The sequence below is a fragment of the Poecilia reticulata genome, chromosome 16 (assembly GCF_904066995.2).
Source record: "Poecilia reticulata chromosome 16, P_reticulata-male-v2, whole genome shotgun sequence".
NCBI classification, from domain to species: domain Eukaryota; kingdom Metazoa; phylum Chordata; class Actinopteri; order Cyprinodontiformes; family Poeciliidae; genus Poecilia; species Poecilia reticulata.
The window spans coordinates 29,765,447-29,780,869 of record NC_088845.1 but is presented as its reverse complement, the minus strand read 5'-3'; the positions used below and the strand labels follow the sequence as shown (position 1 = coordinate 29,780,869).

The window sequence follows — 15,423 nt, the reverse complement described above, 5'->3', positions numbered from 1 at the left end:
AATTTTTAAGGAAATTTATAATTTCCTTAAAAGCAAATTATAAATCACAGAAAATATTTTTCTAAAACTTGCTTTTCCTTCTGTGAGTTGCCCTGAATTCTAAGTCCAAATAAGTAAAAACATTTTTCAAACATGATGGCAGTGATGACCTCACTCTGAACTATTTAAAACCCAGGCAGTGAAATAGTGAAAAAAACAAAACAAACAAAAAACTCCCTCGTTGACAGTGGCCACTGGGTGTGAGGCGGGGTGTACCCTCTATGAGTCAACAGTCTATTACAACAGGTCTTATTTGTCAGATTTAAGGTACATTTTGAAAATAACGTTTAAGCAGGTATTAATGTACTTTTCATTAAGCTTACAGCTCTGTTTTTAAAAATAGTTTTTTTTATTGGTCTGATGTAATATTCTAATTTTAACTGCCATGTTTATATTAGCTATGAGTAGAAAATTACCACAGTAAATAGAAAATAAAGGCTTTCAAACATCCATCTGTGTGAAACTAATGAATTAATTGTTAGGTTCTTCTGGAGTTGGATTTCATTTTAAATTAAACCAAGAAGTGAGCAGTCTCGCCTGATCTACAGATCACAGAATCAGATCAAATTCAGTTCCAATAGTTCATGTCATCCGGTTTGTGGCTTACCTTCCTCCACCAAAAGCCAAAGAGTCCATGTCTCCTTTAATGAAAAACATGTTGTCACCTGTCCATTTGTACACCTGTGGAGAGAACAGGAGTTCAGCCGCGTCTTGGTTGCAATCACACGCAAAAGACCAAACCAAGATTTAGAAGAGAACAGCTCTTACTGGTGAACGAAAAGAGATAGGATTTAGAAAAAGAACATAAAAGGTTTTGCATTTGTCCTTTGCTGATACTTTTTCATTTCAGGAAGTTTACCAAACTCCCTTTATTGTTACAAATCAAACCTCCAGTTCCTCTGAATAACTTTTAAAAAGGGGAAAAATCTTTTCAAACATGACACTGAACTGATGCCGTACCTCAAACTCTGGATTGAAGGTAAAGAGGAAGGTCTCTCCTGTGCCGTAAAAGCCATCGCTGACTTTAAAGGGTTCAGATGCAAGTGCACCAAATACCTGAGAAAACACACAGAGACGACTTTGAGCAGAGGCAGAAACAGATCAGAAATATTAATACGCTGTACAGTAGTACAGCTTTTCTGCTCACCTGACCATCGCTGTCCTTAATGACCAGCAGGACCGGCGTGTCCTGGCCCTGCATGGCTCTGTACAGTGTCTTAATGCTCATGCCGTGCTTTGACGTGCCAAACGCCAGCGTCCAGGGGTAACCAATGGTCCGTGGGGGGAGATTCCTGGCAAGCTGTGTGTGTGTGTGTGTGGAACACACAGAGATGAAGGAATGACGGAAAAAAAAAAGAAAAGAAAAGAAAAAGACACTGAAGCAGTGAAAAGGTCACAGCCACCAATGCTCAATTACTTGTGTGGTGACATTTTAACACCGTCTGGAGTTTAAAGCAGAGTAACAGCGCTCAAAACGTGGAGCTCAGCCACAAGAGGAGGAAGAGGAGCGGGCCTTCGTCAGAGAGACACACTGAAGGATGAACGGCGGCTGTTTGGATGGGGAGATAAAGCTGACAGACGTGGTGGGGGAAGATTGAAGTGTACACACTTTATTTCTAACAGATGCATAAAAAAGCCACAGACTAGATTCTAGAGATGAACCGATCTGATATTAATATCTGTATTGGCCCAGATACCTCATCTATATTTTGTTTCAGTATCGGTGGCAATGTGCCTGATCCATAAGGGAAGATCTGTTCAGTCTAATTCTATACTTTGTGCTCTGAGCGACATTGTGCTATAATGTTTATTCTACATTATATTTAGAATTTCTAACAATTTCTGAACTATTTAGAAGAAAGATTGCTGATTTTTACACGTTTCACCAAAGTAGTCAAACTATTGTTTTTATCAGTTTTATTTTTACGGTACTTATTTTATATTGGCTGTTAGTCGCAGTTTTTCAGACTTTTAGGTCATGGACGTGAGACATGCATCGTAATTCTGCCCCAGGACAATTACATTTTTTTTAAGGCCAAATGAAATAAAACTGTTTAACATGAGGCCTTCGCTATTAGTTGTGCTTTGTTTCTATCAGCTTCCTTCACCTTGTTATGATCTTATGATGATACTGTTAGTGAATAACTTTAAAAACGATTCACGGTTGGCAGCATTACTTCGGTAAATGGTGCGCTGCTGTGTGAAGTCAACTTTCTTCTTCTGCTTTTTTTTCTTCTCTATTTTGTTATTCTATAATGTAAAACATTCTAATGCAAAAAAATTAAAGCAGAAGAAAAATCAAAGCATTCTTCTGCATATGTGGGTCTCTTTGGGGTTGTAAGCCATTCACTCAGAAGGCTGATTGCGGTCACATTTATTTAGTAGCAGGAATTGAGCATCAACAGGTTTTCTGCAGGCGTTACCAACTCAAATTTAAAATGCTTTAAGACCTTTTAGGTTTTATGAATGGAATTTAAAACCTAACTTGCTTAATTTTAGATCTATGAACTTTAGATGAGACTTTTTAAAGGATGAGGAGACCCTGATGAAGACCCGCTGCGTGAAAGTAGCCCAAAAGTAAACCAACTACAACTTCGTCTATTATATTCATTGTAATAAAGCAAATGACAGAGTGAAACAGCGAGTACACACCAAGCTATCATAACAAAGGCTAAATGCTGATAATCTCCAGCTCGTATGTGACGGATGTTTCAGGCTTCACAGACCTTTTCTATCTGGTCGGCCTCCAGGAGTTCGCTGGGTTCTTTGAGGTTGGGTTTGAACGTTTCCGGCTCCAGCTCAGCTTTGATCGATGTGCCATGCTTGGAGTTCACCTCTTCCTTGGTGGTGATCTACAAACAAACAACTGTTAGCGATCAGCATGTACTACGAAGCTACTTCCACAGAGCATAGACACTGAACGGGTTCAGTCGCAGCTTCACTACTTGTTCTCCATTACAACAGATAACAGTCGAGCTGCATAGAAACGCAGCGATCGACAAGCAACTAACCCCGGGAACAGAAAATCAACTATAGGAGCAGCAGATGTTCAGCTTTAAACTAAAAGAACAATAACAATAAAACCGTGTTCCGAAACTAGTTTTCCTGCCAGATCCATAGCTATGGTGTTTACTAGCATCACACTGTAAATTAAAGAATCTGATGAAGACAGCTGAGCGTGTTGCCGCCTCCCTCCAACGCCAGATGATCTGTACCGGTTTGGCAGAACGGAGAGAACAGACAGAGATGCTGCCTGGGAGACGAGAATGCAAACTGAAGAGGAAATGAACCCAATGAATAATTTGCAACTCTTCAATTTCACTTTTTTTCCCCTCCCTAACCAAAAGAACTGTGGCGGGTTATTTATCTTCCTCAACAACAGAGGCCGACTGTGGAGCACTTCACCACCAGCGGCCGGGAACCATCTCCTGTTTCAGCCCCGATTCAAATCCTGCCGTCCTGCTTTGTCTCCAGACGAGATCATTCATCCTGTAAGGGGAGTCTCACTGAGACAGACTCTCTTTGTGTCTTTGGTCAGTATTTATGCCGTCTACATCCCAACCGTTCACACACTGAACAACCCACTTCAAATACAATCGCTAAACATCAACATTTACTAACTTATGAACAACTGAATGAACAGTCTGTAACGCAGAGGGGAAGCCTGACACGCACAGATAAGACTGATGTCATGTGAAAACCACACAATTTCTGCCTCAAAGCGATAAACCATTTTAATCTTTCTGGGCTTGCCAGTGTAAACATAATTACAGGGTTCATACACTTCTCACACTGTAGAATTCAAAAACCTTTCAAGCATTTTTAAGGCAAGTTTTCAAACTTTTCCAGCACCAATAAAAACAAAAATTAACTTAAAAGGAAAAAGACTGTTTCAATTCACTATAAATGACATTTGTTACTGTTATTAATATCTCATGGTAATATTGCACATTCTACAGCAGGAACAATGTAAAATTAAATCTAACAAAGTTTAATGTTTTGAAATATCTCTCTTATACATACACTGTACACCTAAATTTATAAAACACATCTCTAAAGAAAATATTCTAGCGAAGTTTTCTGACATTTAGCTAACAGAAATAAATTTGATCATTTTAACTGACCAAAAACAATTTAAGTTTGGTCTGATTAAACTTCAGACAGTGAGAAAAAAACAAACAAAAAAACAAAAAGAGTATGTTTTTTTTGTTATCTTTAAATATCTGGTTTCAACTGTAAATAATGCTTTCCAAATTTAGGCTTTTGATCAAGCTTTAGACTGCACTTCATCACCAAATCATGCAGTTTGCATGTCAAGCACTTTCAAGTATATTATACAGAAATCAAACACTTTCCAAACCTTGAAAACACCTTATAATAATTCAAGCATTTTCAACGAACCCTGTAAGTAATAATCTACAACCATTCCCACTATGGCGTCTATTGTCCGCATCTCTATTTATGTGTTATTTTATTTTTTTTACAACGGAAGCCTGGAGCGGGCAGCCTAAAGGAGGTCGTGTGGACTGGGGTGGAAGCTGAGCTGGGCAGAGCAGACAGAGGGGTAAGCAGGGCTGGTCAGGGCACCTGGAGTCGTTTGCAGAGCGAGCGCAGATCTTCGCTGTTTAGCGCATCGATCCGACGGTGGTACTCCGTCAGAGACACTACCTGGCAGCACAAACACAGGAACAAGTGGAAACATAAAAACTCGACCGCTTTCGTTTGCCGTCCATGTTGGGTGGGGGAGGAAAGGCGAGTCCTGAAAGAGTTAACCAGCAGAAGTAGTGAAGCTCAGTTTGCATACCCAAACTGAAACAGACAGATTGCCTCTGTTAAGAGCTGAGAGAGAAGAAGAGCACTTAGTTGTTTTGCATGTTTGTGCAACGCATTATACCATTATAAAGATCCTGCAGTTCCATTTAAAAATAACTGGGGAAAAAAATGCACTGATGAGGAAGCAAAGCAGTGAGACCCCGAGTGTGAGAATCCTCTACATTAACACACAGCAGCTGAAGTCAACGTGATGCAACAAAACCTGCTGAAGCGGTTTGTCAGCAGCGCTGAAATAAAGACTACCAGGCTACTGAAAATGGCTACTGATCCAACAACCAGACAATTCCATGGAGAGCTTCTAGCCTGCGTGCCGATGAACAATCACAGCTGCCATAAATACACAAATTACATGTAAAAAAAAGTATTCTCACCAAAGGTGGTCGATAGAGCAATATTGGATAAAAGCTTATAACGTGCTGAAAATGTGCAAAAACAGGATGCAGTATGGTCTAAAAGAACATTCTGTTTGTTGCTCTTCTATGTTTAGCTCACACATCAAGTATTTTTTCAGACTTTCAATTCAGGATCATGTTTTAATGAGGTGAGAATAAAGCTCTGAATTGTTTTAAGGAATACCTAATATTCAGCTACTATTACACGTCATTTTTGACCACCAGGCTATTTAAAAGCTTTCAGATTGTCCCTCTGATTCAGGATCTCAGATTTACTTTTACAAATGGTAAATGCAGATGTGCTTTAGATCCTAGAAGTGCATAAGAAAAGCTTTTTTTAACAAACATGTTGCCGTTATATATACATTATATATAAATTACATATTTAGGTAATAAAATATAAGAAAATATTGTGATGGTTTAAAATAGTCAGACAGGTGTAAAAACATGTTTAAATGTGCAGATTTTACTGTAGAAAATGTATATACTTTTTATGATGCAGTCTTACACCGTCTTAAGAATATGCTCTACTCTGTTAGTAAGTTACTGTGCAACTTTTTGGTAAAGATGCTTTAAAGCTTTAGTCTACATTACAAAATAATTATTGTTACTCTAGCTAAAGATGTTTTGTTCCAGTTGAGAAATTTAAATTTAATTCAACCAAGATAAACAGAAATAATGTCATAAAAAAACGAATCAGTATTTTGGTAAGAGTTGTATATTTTGGATAGAAAGCAAGAGCAAACGAGCCAAGTCAAAAGTAAATGAACAATGGGCTGTGTTATAACTCGGGGACGTGTTACTACAGGACATTTTAACAGCTTATAGAGACTCACGTTGCCAAGAAGACCAAAACAGAGTCAATACAAACAGTTGTGATACAGGAGCAGCTTATCTTCCCATAAAACTGCCGCAAAACTCAACGGGCTAAAGACCCAGCAGGCTAAATATGCACCGTTAGCACGTTAGCCTAGCGCGCTAACAACAACAACTGACCATAAATAAATATATGCCGCTAGAGACTGAGAACATGAAAAAGAGCACAGACAACATACACAGGTGTACTTAGAAGTCTCCCGTGTCTCTTGGTCCTTCCCTCTCCTAGAGAACATTTCCTGCTCACTGGCTGATGTTAAAGCTGGACAGTCACATTACACCTCCTTTAAGTTTCTTCGTGTCACTTCGAGACTAGCAGAGTGAGTTTGGCAGAAAGCCTGGGATACTGGTCGACTGAAATAGAAGCTTTCCCCCCTCCATGCCCCTCAACGGGTCTCTGCGATGACTGACTTGCGTGTCATCGCTGAGCTCCAATGACGACACTGGATTGGACGGAAACCGACGTCCTATTGGTTAAAAGAGGAACTCGAGCACACCCATCTCATAACCGACAGAATTTAAAGAGACAGCTACACCCCTGTCCCAGAGTGTGTTTAAACTGTCAGGTTGTTTTGTGTGTTAAAATAGGGATTTGAATAAACAATTTCAAGTTTTAAATATACAACTAGACAAAATATGCTATGAAAACAAGTTTTTGCTTCAGGTTGCTAAAACGTCCTGCTTCCGATTCCTATTTATTTATTCAGATGTAATGGATCATGTTGCCTCTGTTTGCCTGAAGTCTACAGACAAACAAATCAGTCCACTTTGTTTCCTACATCATTCATTTCCATTAAAATTTAAATGCAGGGCACAGAATCCGTCGTCTCAATTTCCCCCTACAATGAATGTACCCCTTGCATTAATCACCGGGGTGGAAACAAGTCTCGTTTGACTACAGAAGATCTTATCCTACTCAGCGCAAAGCAGCACCAAACTGACCTGGACGAGCAAAAATTTCAATCTGCAGTCACCATCATCATCATCATCATCATCATCATCACTTCCTCCCGTAACAGAATTTTTTCACAAAGAGGAAGAACCCACATCAGTGTCACTTTCCCTTCAGAGTCTTTCATAACCAAAAAAGCATAAGTAACTCATTGTGGCGTCGGTTATTTGTCATTCAGCAACTGAAGGTGACAAATGCTTACCGACATTTGAGACAATCAAACGACATGTGATGGAACTACCATACAGTGACTCGGAGGAATTAAAAAATAAATTACACAAACATGCAAAACACTTTGGTTGGAAGCTCAGAGAAGCACATTTCCAAGCAAAGCAAGTGTGACATTTTACATAACTTGCAAAGTGATAGAAAGTTGACATAGATTTACTACAACTAAAAAAAACAACAAAAAAGAATATGCAGTGGTACGAAAACAGTGCAAAAATACAGAAGTAGAATACAAAACAGAGGCTTGACAGTTACAAAATTCAAATGGTGTTCAAACAAGATCTACACGATACATCCACAATATGCACTACGTAATGAAAGCAAATCAATTATTTAACATTTAACTTAGCATTCAAATGAATAGAAAACCTAGCACATAAAACTTGGGTTTCACAGGATATGGATTAAACCAGCATAGAGCTGTAAACTTAATCCATATCTGTGAGGTTTGATACAACAACAAAGATGCGGCTCTTGGCTATGTGAGGAAACGTGACCTTACCTCCCACTCCTTCACATTAAGGTCGGTGATGGGCTCGTCGTCGGGGGTTTCTGCTGCAACGTTCTTTTTGACCACCATGAATCCGGGTTCTTGTCCCATCCCCCGGATGCCCTCGCCGTACATGTCTGGACTCCACTGCATGAAGAACACATACAGGTGCTCCGATCTGAAAATGAAGCACACGGTGAACGTGTAATTGCTTTAAATACTGAGCAAATTTTAAAAAAAGGAAAGTAACTGTACCCAGATACAATTTAATGTTTAAAGCTGGAAATAAACAGCTGAATGCTATTAATATTTTTGCTGTAACATTTAACATGCTAGCTAAGAGCTGTCGAGTCTAAAAAGGAACTTTCTATCTTAGCAACTAGGAATGCACTGATATAAAACTTGTGACCGAAATAAATATCTGATATTAATGACGGACTATAACTAGATTCGGATTTTTCTGGCTGATCACCAGAAAGTTGGAAATGCTGATTCTCATTTTGGTTGATGCAGATTTTTTTGTCTGAAAAGTTACAAAATATATTGACAAAGTTGCGAAATTGACAAAGTTGCAAAGTTGGCAACTTTGCAAAGTTGCAAAGGCCCACAGGTGAGCGTGAGCCTTTCAGATGCCTCTCTCTTCACTCACTAATGACAACACTAAGAGATACATCTCACAGGTCGCCTCCCATCTAGGTCAAGCTACAGCAGCCTATCTGAATAAACAATGCCGTGAAGGATGTTGTGGCAATCAGAAAGATTTAGGATCATGTCCCAGCACACACGTCAGCCTTCTGTAATCGATTATCTGGAAAGACAGGTGAGGAATAAGGAGCAGCGTCAGATTTTAATGTTAGCTCTGATTCTGCCCCTGTCTTTGTTTGTTACACCCAAGAGAAACGTGCATTGCAGCAGATTTGCTGTTGTAAGGTGGGGACAAGTAGAGATGAGCTTTACCTTCCAAGTTCACGGAGAAAGATGAAGAGAGGTCAGCATCTTATGCACACATAGATAAAATATACAGGGCTGCTTGATTGAACATGACTTTGTGATCTTTGTACATTATGGCAATGACTATATCAGCTGAAATTAACATTTACTTTTCTTGCAACTCTTCTTTTTCCACTACTGCAATGTCTGCATACCTTTCCTTCAGCGCTTTGATCTGATTGGTCAGATGTTCCTTATTGGATGAGGGCACCAAGAACAGCAAATGTGGAGCTAAGTGGCTAAATGTGTTATCCACAAGCAGAGTTTTAACATATGGCAACAGATTTACAATGGCTGCCTACCAAACACTGAATCTAAGCTATCTAGATTGTGATTCAATATACTGAATGTTTTTTGGCAAAAGTAATTTTCTAACATGGGATTTGTTGTCTACTGAATACCCTCTCAAATGAAATGTTATATTTTTTAGCACGAGATTACAAAATATGGATTTATTTTAAAACTTATTTATACACCATTTATGCCTTTACAAGAAGTACCCGATATCTATTCTGACGACAATTGCCAGCCTGAGCGAGAACATGTGTAACTAGCTAAACTAACTTCGACACTAAATCAGCAGAGTGCTGTATTGCATTAGCTCCAAATCTGGCTTCAATGAATGGCTTTTTAAATGAAAGTAACTTATCAAATTAAGCCATTAGTGTAAGTGGGAATAATTCTTCACATTACGAGGACTTATGTGGAAGCAGACAGTCACTTATAATGTGTCTCCCTCCTGCGTGAAGAGCTCCAAATGTAATTCCGAGTACTGCTTACTTGGCAGGGGAGCACCAAGACTGGCTGAGCCAACTTGGAAAAACTCAAACACAAAACGACGCCAGGTCCATAGTTTATGTTTAACATAGCATTCAGTGCAAATCATGTAGTTTATGATCACATCTGTTAGCATGTTTTAGCCTCAGAAGTAAGCTAAATGAGTTTGTCACATATTAAAAGGGACTTGTGCTGTATAAAAGGGACACATTAAAGTGTGGGGTGGCTGTAATTCCTTCCATATCTTAAGATTTTCTCCAATATTAGCGTGAGCAAACGTCTAGGATTTTAAATCCTGGAATGTGACCCAACACCCGTTCGGCTCAGGATTGCTGGGCGTCGCACTGACCTCTCCTGTGGCACGGCAAACCAGTACTCATTTTTCTTGCCCTGCTGGGCGTACTGCTGCATGGAGGCGCTGGCGTTGGAAACAAACGTCTTCTTCATGGGCTTCCCCACTCGTAGACACAGGAACTTGTGAGAGCGGTGCTTCCTCCCCTCAGCAGACCCTGTACCTGGACGAGACAAGGACACAAATACAACCTTCAGGCCTGAGCTCAAATGAAAAGAAAACTTTGTAAAAAATTATGATTGTAATATATCCTCGCCTATGCTTCAAAGCTGGTGGTAAAGTGAACTTAACCTACAATCATATTCAATAAATTAGTGAATGAATTCAAATATTGAGAATTCAATAGTTAGTTCATAATTAAAGTACCTCCAATGACACTCAAAAGAAAATACGCCAACTCCTTTTAATTTTCTCACATTTTGTCAGGTTTCAACCAGAAACTTTTATTGGGATTTTATTTGATGGACCAACAAAATATATTTGTTATGTGGAAGGATTAGGAAAAGGTTTTAAACAGTTTTTTTTTTTTTACAAATACAAATCTGGAAACCGTGATATCCATTTGTATTCAGCTTTCTTTACTCTAAAAAGCCCAATTAAAATCCAATATAAACCAGCCCTTCCTCTATCCTTTACTCTGCATTAATCTGTGAATGCCATTAATGTAATAGATGGCGTAAACAGAGTACAGAAAGTATCAGAGGCCTTGTCAAAGGTCACAACCCCAGGAGGTTGAAAGGGTGGCCTTGCATTTCTTTAAGATTGATGTAGCTTGACTTCAAAGTTGCTATTTCCTGTGTGGGCTTTGCGAATGTGTTTCCGAATAATGGGCCGCTCAGCGGTGCCCAGACATCTGCGTGGGAATAATCACCAAACAGAATTCTGCCTCTCACTTTTTATGCTGCTTCATCATGGAGGGAGAAACTGTTTCAGAATCACAGCAACATCTAGAACTGCAGCGGCTTTTAGGTGCACTGAATGTGGCAGACTGAGACTTTTATAGTTGCTGCTGTTTGCAGCAACAAATTGGGTTATGTTTCACTGCAAAAACACCATAATGCAATTACTGATTATGACTTTGTTCCACACTGTATATCTAATACTTTCCTGAAGTTCTGTAGCGAGTAATTTGTCTTGATTTTTTTTGAAGTATGAAGAAATGTGCTACAGCCAAGACTGAGAGCAGAGAAACACTGTGGGATCAGCTGAGTCAATAAGCTACGTGACATAGAACATAAAGACAGCAGTGACTCATTTTCAGGTTTATTACAATTAAATATATGTGTATTAAATTAAGTCCCAAGTTTTTTATTAAGCTTCCAGAAATATTGCTCTAAAGTTAGTTTATTTGTTGTTTTTCTAACTACTTTTAGTCAAAAGGTCCATAGACTTCTCCAACCCACAGCCAGTGCTACTTACTATGTAGAGAAACATTGACTTTTGGAATGTCTTCTCCGTTTTATCCTCTGTTAAATAATTATGACATTCGTTTAGCATAAATGTTGCGTCAAATCTGGTTTGTCGGCAGTGTGGTGTTTTGAATTTTTCTTTCGATAAAAAATATTGTTGAGTGGAGCTCTGGAATAAAATGAATATATTTTTATGTGCTTTAGCCTTTCAACACAAAAACTGTTTAATATCAGGAAAAATGATTAATAAAAAGTTATTTTTTCTCTTCTCTTTTTTCTCTTATAATAAAATTTGAGAATTATTGTGTGTGTGTACATGGGAAATTGCCAATTTAGGGTCATGCGCATCATAATCTGCAACAAATAATGCATCATTATATCCACATACTTTCTTCCCAATTGATATTGTCTTCATTGTTTGCATTGTATTCATATATTTAAAAAACTTATTGAGAAGTGTATTAAGAATTACAAACAGTTTTAATATGCTATTTAAAAGTAGTTCAAACTATATATCGGTTTAATTCCTAACAGGAAGTCAGGGTTGTTTAGAAACAATCTGATTGGCTGACAGGTTTTAGCTTTGCACTCCACTGGTTTGGGATGTTTAAAACAACGCTCAGTAACAGAATTGTGCGGGTTAATACAGACAAAAAAGTTTTGGAAACCAATCCTGTGAGTATGATATATATTTTTTTTATGTGTGGCGGACATATTTGTTTTTTGTTTTTTTTTATAAAGACCCAGCTACGTGTGTACAAGGGCTTAGGCCGTCACCTTCAAAGGAGGAAGTGAAAAATTAAATTAGATAAATTCTGCCCTGCAATGTGGGATTTACTATTTGTATAAATAGCCATGAAAGCAGCAACAGAAAAGGATGCAAGATATAAATAAAAGCAGCCTGAATGCTGCCTCAGACGGCGTTTTGATGTGGGATTTATTTGTTCACAGAGATTCCCCTCTGGGTACCCTGTGTACATTTGTGGCATTGTGGTGTTTGATGGGCTTTAGTTTATCGCCGGGGCCACCACGGCCGGAGATCAAAGCGCTGCAGAAAACCCGTCGTAAGGCCAGGGACGCTTCTGCAAAGCTGATAGCAATGGCGAGCGTGTCTTTTCCTTTCGTCTTTGTATTCCGATTGCCCGCGCAGAGGCAGAGTGGAAACAGAAAGGTTATCAGGAACCAGAGAGGAGAGGCCTTGATTGGCTCACTTTGATTGGCTTCAATCAAAGGTCCTTGCATCTACAGCTTGGGGTAAAAATCTCTCAGGAAATGTGTTTACCCTCAGAGTTCTGTGTGTCGTCCTGTTGCGTCGACTCTGCATTCTCCTCGTCTTTCGTGCCTTGTTGCATAGTGTCTGTTCTGGAGACGTCGGCCTCCTGGTTGGCGTCCGGCTGTTGACTGGCTGGGACAGAAGTAGTGACTGAGCTTTGGGACCCTGAGCGAGGGGCACTGCTGCTGCTGCTGGGTCCCTGGGTCTGGCTAGTGCTGCTGCTGGTGGTGGTGTTGGTGGGTGTGGGTGTGCTTGGTGGCTTCTCTACACTGTGCTGCTTGGGCCCCATGGGGGTCTGGGTGTCATTCACTGTGGCAGTGTCTGGTGGATTGTCCTCTGGTTTCGTGGTGTCTGGCTCCTCTGGCGGGCCAGGCGGGTCGCGGGTGCTCGCCGCTGCAGCGACAGTCTGCACAGACTCCGTTGACGCGCTGGACGATTTGTCCTGGCGGAGGTCCTCGGTGGACGCCTGCTCCTCCTCCCGGATGGGGGACAGCTCCGTCTCGGTGAAGACGTCCTCGGAGATGGAACCCTCGGTGCTGCGCGGGACGGTGCCTCCACCTCCATTGGGCCCCGGGTCCTTCAGGCGCTGCTCCGCTGGGTCTTTCTGCTGGGACGGGTGTCTTTCAGCCGGCAGAGGCTCCAGGTCACTGACAACGAAAGGTGAAAAAGTGAAATGGTTAAGACGAACCTTAACACAAATTTGTGGGAACGAGAGAAAATGTTTTGCTTTTTGAGGATTTGTTGCAACGCAACCAGGATGATGTTCAGAGGAGGCACAATGCCTCTAGGGCAGTGGTTCTTAACCTTTTTTGAGGTACCGAACACCCCAGTTGCATATGCGCATTCACCGAACCCTTCTTATCCACCCCCCCACACACAAAATACTTTGTGGTATTCTGATTTAGTAATGTAATTATATTAGTTGTGTTACCGCCCCCACACCACTACAGGCAGTACTAACCCCGAAAAGATGCAACTAAGGAGCAGATTTAGACTATAGAATTTGGTAAAAACTGTTAGCTTTGCTGTAATTAAAGACAAAAGTTCAAATCCATGTCGAGAGTGGAACTCCTTCAATCAGTGCTCCTCCGCAGTTCTGATTGGCTAAGCAATGTAACGTGATCCTCTGGAGCAAGTGATGGCAAAGCGGGGCGTCATCACGACTTTACACAAGTGTGTCTTTACCTCCGCGGCAGAGGCTCCGCCAAACCCCTGAGACCGACTCACCGAACCCCTGGGGTTCGATCGAACCCAGGTTAAGAACCACTGCTTTAGGGAGTGTAGCTCAGTTTGTAAATAGAAAACACCATGGGAGACTCTAGACAACGTCCTAAATGAATAAATCTGATAATAGTGACCTTTGAATAGTGACCTCTTTGGTACATTTCAGACAATTTTCCGCAGCAAGTTTTACGAGTCTCTTGTCAAATGCATGCCACACTTTTAAGATTTTCAAAACAAAATCTTTACAAAAAAATGCTTAAATCCATATATAATTTTTGCCTTCGCAGTCGTGATATCACCTTCATTCTCGTTTAAGAGGCTTCACACACTTCCTAGCTCCACTTGTTGCCCAGTGTCGTGTTCAGTAGGACACATGCAGAAGGAAAAGAGGTCAGGCGAGAGAGAAGGACAAACAGAAGACGCAGACGCTGGGTCTCAGCTGGGAGAACAGCTGGACCTGGCACAGAAACCTGCCATTAGCTACACTCAGCCAGCTAAACACAGCTCTGCCTCTAAGGAAGCTGGCAAACTGCGGCTCATCCTGCCGTGTGGTGTTCGTCTCAGTCTTCAGAGGCACTGAAACAAACCCAAGATAAAATAAACAAAGAAGAAACGTAGGAGACCTGTAGAACCTACTTCTGCTGCATAATGAGGTGAAAAAGCACACACACTTCCTTAACCTTGGTATAATTGCCTTTCTTCTCCTCGTGTGGGGGGAAAAGAATTAAAGAGTGGTGCATTGTGATGACATTTGATCCTGGGTGCAGCAGAGAACGACACTGATTGATATGAGACAGAAGCTGCGTCTTCATTATGAATGTGTGCAAATCTTTATCAATATTTTGCTGATGTTGAAAAAACACAATTTTGTAATTGCGTTTAAATAAGAATCGACATTAAAATCACACATGAATAAGCTTGTCCACGTGATAATTTGCTAAAAATCATGGCAGCGATGGATGTAAACACTTACATGAGATATATTCATAATTCAGTCACGGTTGTAGCGCTCATCACCTATCAGTTATCAGAGGAGACATCGGCATCTTATTCAGACGTTTTAGCTACACCACCAACTGCAGGTTGTAGTCTGTGATTTTACAGAAGAGTTATGGATTCAACACGCTGGAATGACACACAACTTTTTATAAACTGTGTGATGCCAGCATTGTTGGCTCTGTTGGAGCCAGCTCCATGTTGTCTGAAAAAAATCATAAAACAAACCATCATCTTGCTACTACTTCCTGCCGTCATCTTCGTTGTTTACACCGGTAGTAACATCTGGCTGTTGATCACGTGACTTGTGTGATGCAAAAACAAAAATGTTTCCATTGCAGTTTTGCACAGTACACTAATTTTCATACGGATGAAAAACCACATCCTCCTAAATCTTTTTATTGAAAAACATGTTTTTTTTGACATTATTTAATTAAGCAAATTTATTTTTGTTGTTTCAATTTTAGGAGATGGAGACGTCTCCTCGTCTTGCTAGAGACACATCTGACATCACGCTGCTCATTTCAAAGGTTTACTCATTGTTCTCTCCTGACACATGTGTGCTAGCACCAGAGCAGGGGAAATGTTCTTA

At 40.3% G+C, this 15,423-nt stretch overlaps 1 protein-coding gene and 1 long non-coding RNA gene across 11 annotated transcripts in view; one reads left to right on the top strand and one right to left on the bottom strand.

Moving 5' to 3' along the window:
* Window positions 1-15,423, bottom strand: part of oxr1a (oxidation resistance 1a) — a 176,323-nt gene that overhangs the window by 2,614 nt on the left and 158,286 nt on the right. For 7 of the 10 annotated variants that reach the window (XR_535755.3, XM_008431798.3, XM_008431799.2 and 4 more), the window contains 8 exons: window positions 12,621-13,258; window positions 9,927-10,092; window positions 7,823-7,988; window positions 4,627-4,707; window positions 2,766-2,891; window positions 1,187-1,339; window positions 1,000-1,095; window positions 647-720 (listed from right to left, as the gene is read on the bottom strand). Coding sequence is in view for 9 of the 10 variants with exons in the window: in XM_008431798.3 (XP_008430020.1) it covers window positions 647-720; window positions 1,000-1,095; window positions 1,187-1,339; window positions 2,766-2,891; window positions 4,627-4,707; window positions 7,823-7,988; window positions 9,927-10,092; window positions 12,621-13,258 (1,500 nt within the window). In the remaining variant the exon portion in view is untranslated. Of the gene's footprint in view, window positions 1-646; window positions 721-999; window positions 1,096-1,186; window positions 1,340-2,765; window positions 2,892-4,626; window positions 4,708-6,319; window positions 7,797-7,822; window positions 7,989-9,926; window positions 10,093-12,620; window positions 13,259-15,423 lie in introns of those variants that run through there. The other 3 variants (XM_008431803.3, XM_008431808.2, XM_008431807.3) reach the window with 2 other exon arrangements.
* LOC103478206 (uncharacterized) lies at window positions 11,833-15,416 on the top strand. The gene is made up of 3 exons (XR_001777423.2): window positions 11,833-12,013; window positions 14,123-14,488; window positions 15,299-15,416. It is a non-coding gene; the product is annotated as an uncharacterized LOC103478206 (long non-coding RNA).